The sequence below is a fragment of the Frankliniella occidentalis genome, unplaced genomic scaffold (assembly GCF_000697945.3).
Source record: "Frankliniella occidentalis isolate FOCC.00 unplaced genomic scaffold, Focc_3.1 Scaffold20, whole genome shotgun sequence".
Taxonomy (NCBI): domain Eukaryota; kingdom Metazoa; phylum Arthropoda; class Insecta; order Thysanoptera; family Thripidae; genus Frankliniella; species Frankliniella occidentalis.
The window spans coordinates 1637290-1638731 of NW_026267150.1; the positions used below are offsets into that span (position 1 = coordinate 1637290).

A 1442-nucleotide genomic window follows, 5' to 3' on the forward strand; every position below is an offset into this window, starting at 1 on the left:
GGGGACCAAACTTTCGCTCAGCCCTTCGCCTTCACCTGCAGTCCCACGTGACTCTAGGTGTTTGCTACATTTGTACACTTTTCAGCCTGTGACCTTCGCACGGTACAGATACGAAGGGTGATTCGGGTGGAGATATTTTAACTGTAACCCCAAAGTAGAGCCACAGACTACTGCACTGTGTGTGGCATGCCACTCTCACTCGTTTATAAAATCGGCAGTCCTTAGGTCAAGTTCGTTTCGTCGTTGGAGTACTCACCTGCTCTGGAGCGGATGAGGTTCTCGAAGTACTGCGCGGCGAACCAGTAGATGTCGGCGGGCTGGTGACGCAGCACCTCTCTGGTCAGGCCCTGGAGCGCCGCGTCCATGCCGGCAGGTACGGAGAGCTTCACGAACACGCTGGTCGAGGAATACGAGAAAAGGACAAGAAACACATTATTAATTTTATGAGACGATTAAGACAATAAAGAAAACTGCAGCATTTGGAGCTTTATAGAACCAAAGTAACAAATTCAACTAAGAGGTCCTCGCTCATCCCATAATTGAAAACCCGTCGAACTGTTACTGTTGCAGAAAGGGAAGTCAGTGCTAACAGTCGGGTCGGGGCACGACAAGGCCACCACTCACCCTTCGGCTGTGAAGCCCGCCACCTTGGTTGCTGTCTTCATGTTTGCGACGCGCTGCAGAGGACCTACACCAGAGCTCCGCCACGGTAGGCAAAGCGATAAACACTAACTCTCGGGCTAGAACGTCGCGGTGCTCGGGACACGCGCCCGGCGTCGACCGCACGGAGAGACAGACGGACAGACGGATGGCCGGACGGCCGGGGGTGGTGGACACGGCGGCCGCGGGGTATCGCAAGGACGGGGCGCTGCAGCCCCTGCCGAGCCTCGGCCCGACCAGACTCGACGGCCTCCGCGGCGCACCGGAGCGAGGCAGCCGGAGGCAGCCAGAGGGCGCGAGGCACCGGCGAGTATCGACCAAACGGCGGGGTGGCCTCCAGGGCGGCCCGCCTCAGACGAACTAACAGCACCCGAATTCTTACGGGAAGGGGTGTTAGGTTTAATGAAGGGAAGTAGCAGGCGATCTTACAAAGCACCGAAGTCCTCTCGATCTCCAGTGCTGCTCATGAGTTTCAAATGGGGTCACATGACGGAAGGGATCAGGGCTAGCCGAAGGACTTCTTTTCCCCTGGAAGATGAAAGTCGTTGTCATTTAGAGGCAATGGGGATATTGAGCATACATTCTAGACCAATACATTATTCAGAAATCAGCAAGGAGTTGCAATAACTTATTGGTCAACTGTGTACCAGAGAATCAAAATGGAAATTGACTGAATCGACAATGTAAGAGCCTGCACCACTCAGTCTCGGTTAGATTAAATCTCACCATAACTTAAAATAGCTGTTCAACAGTTTTATTTTTGAAGTTTTTTTCTTTTAAAA

At 53.1% G+C, this 1442-nt stretch overlaps 1 protein-coding gene across 1 annotated transcript in view; it reads right to left on the reverse strand.

The window, feature by feature from the left end:
- Positions 1 to 1436, reverse strand: part of LOC127748931 (uncharacterized) — a 21230-nt gene extending 19794 nt beyond the window's left edge. Inside the window, exons 1-2 of the mRNA XM_052264667.1 lie at positions 625 to 1436; positions 257 to 396 (exon numbers count right to left, since the gene is read on the reverse strand). Of these exons, the coding sequence (XP_052120627.1) occupies positions 257 to 396; positions 625 to 665 (181 nt within the window). The 5' untranslated portion in view covers positions 666 to 1436. The remainder of the gene's footprint in view (positions 1 to 256; positions 397 to 624) is intronic.
- Positions 1437 to 1442: the final 6 nt, after the last annotated feature.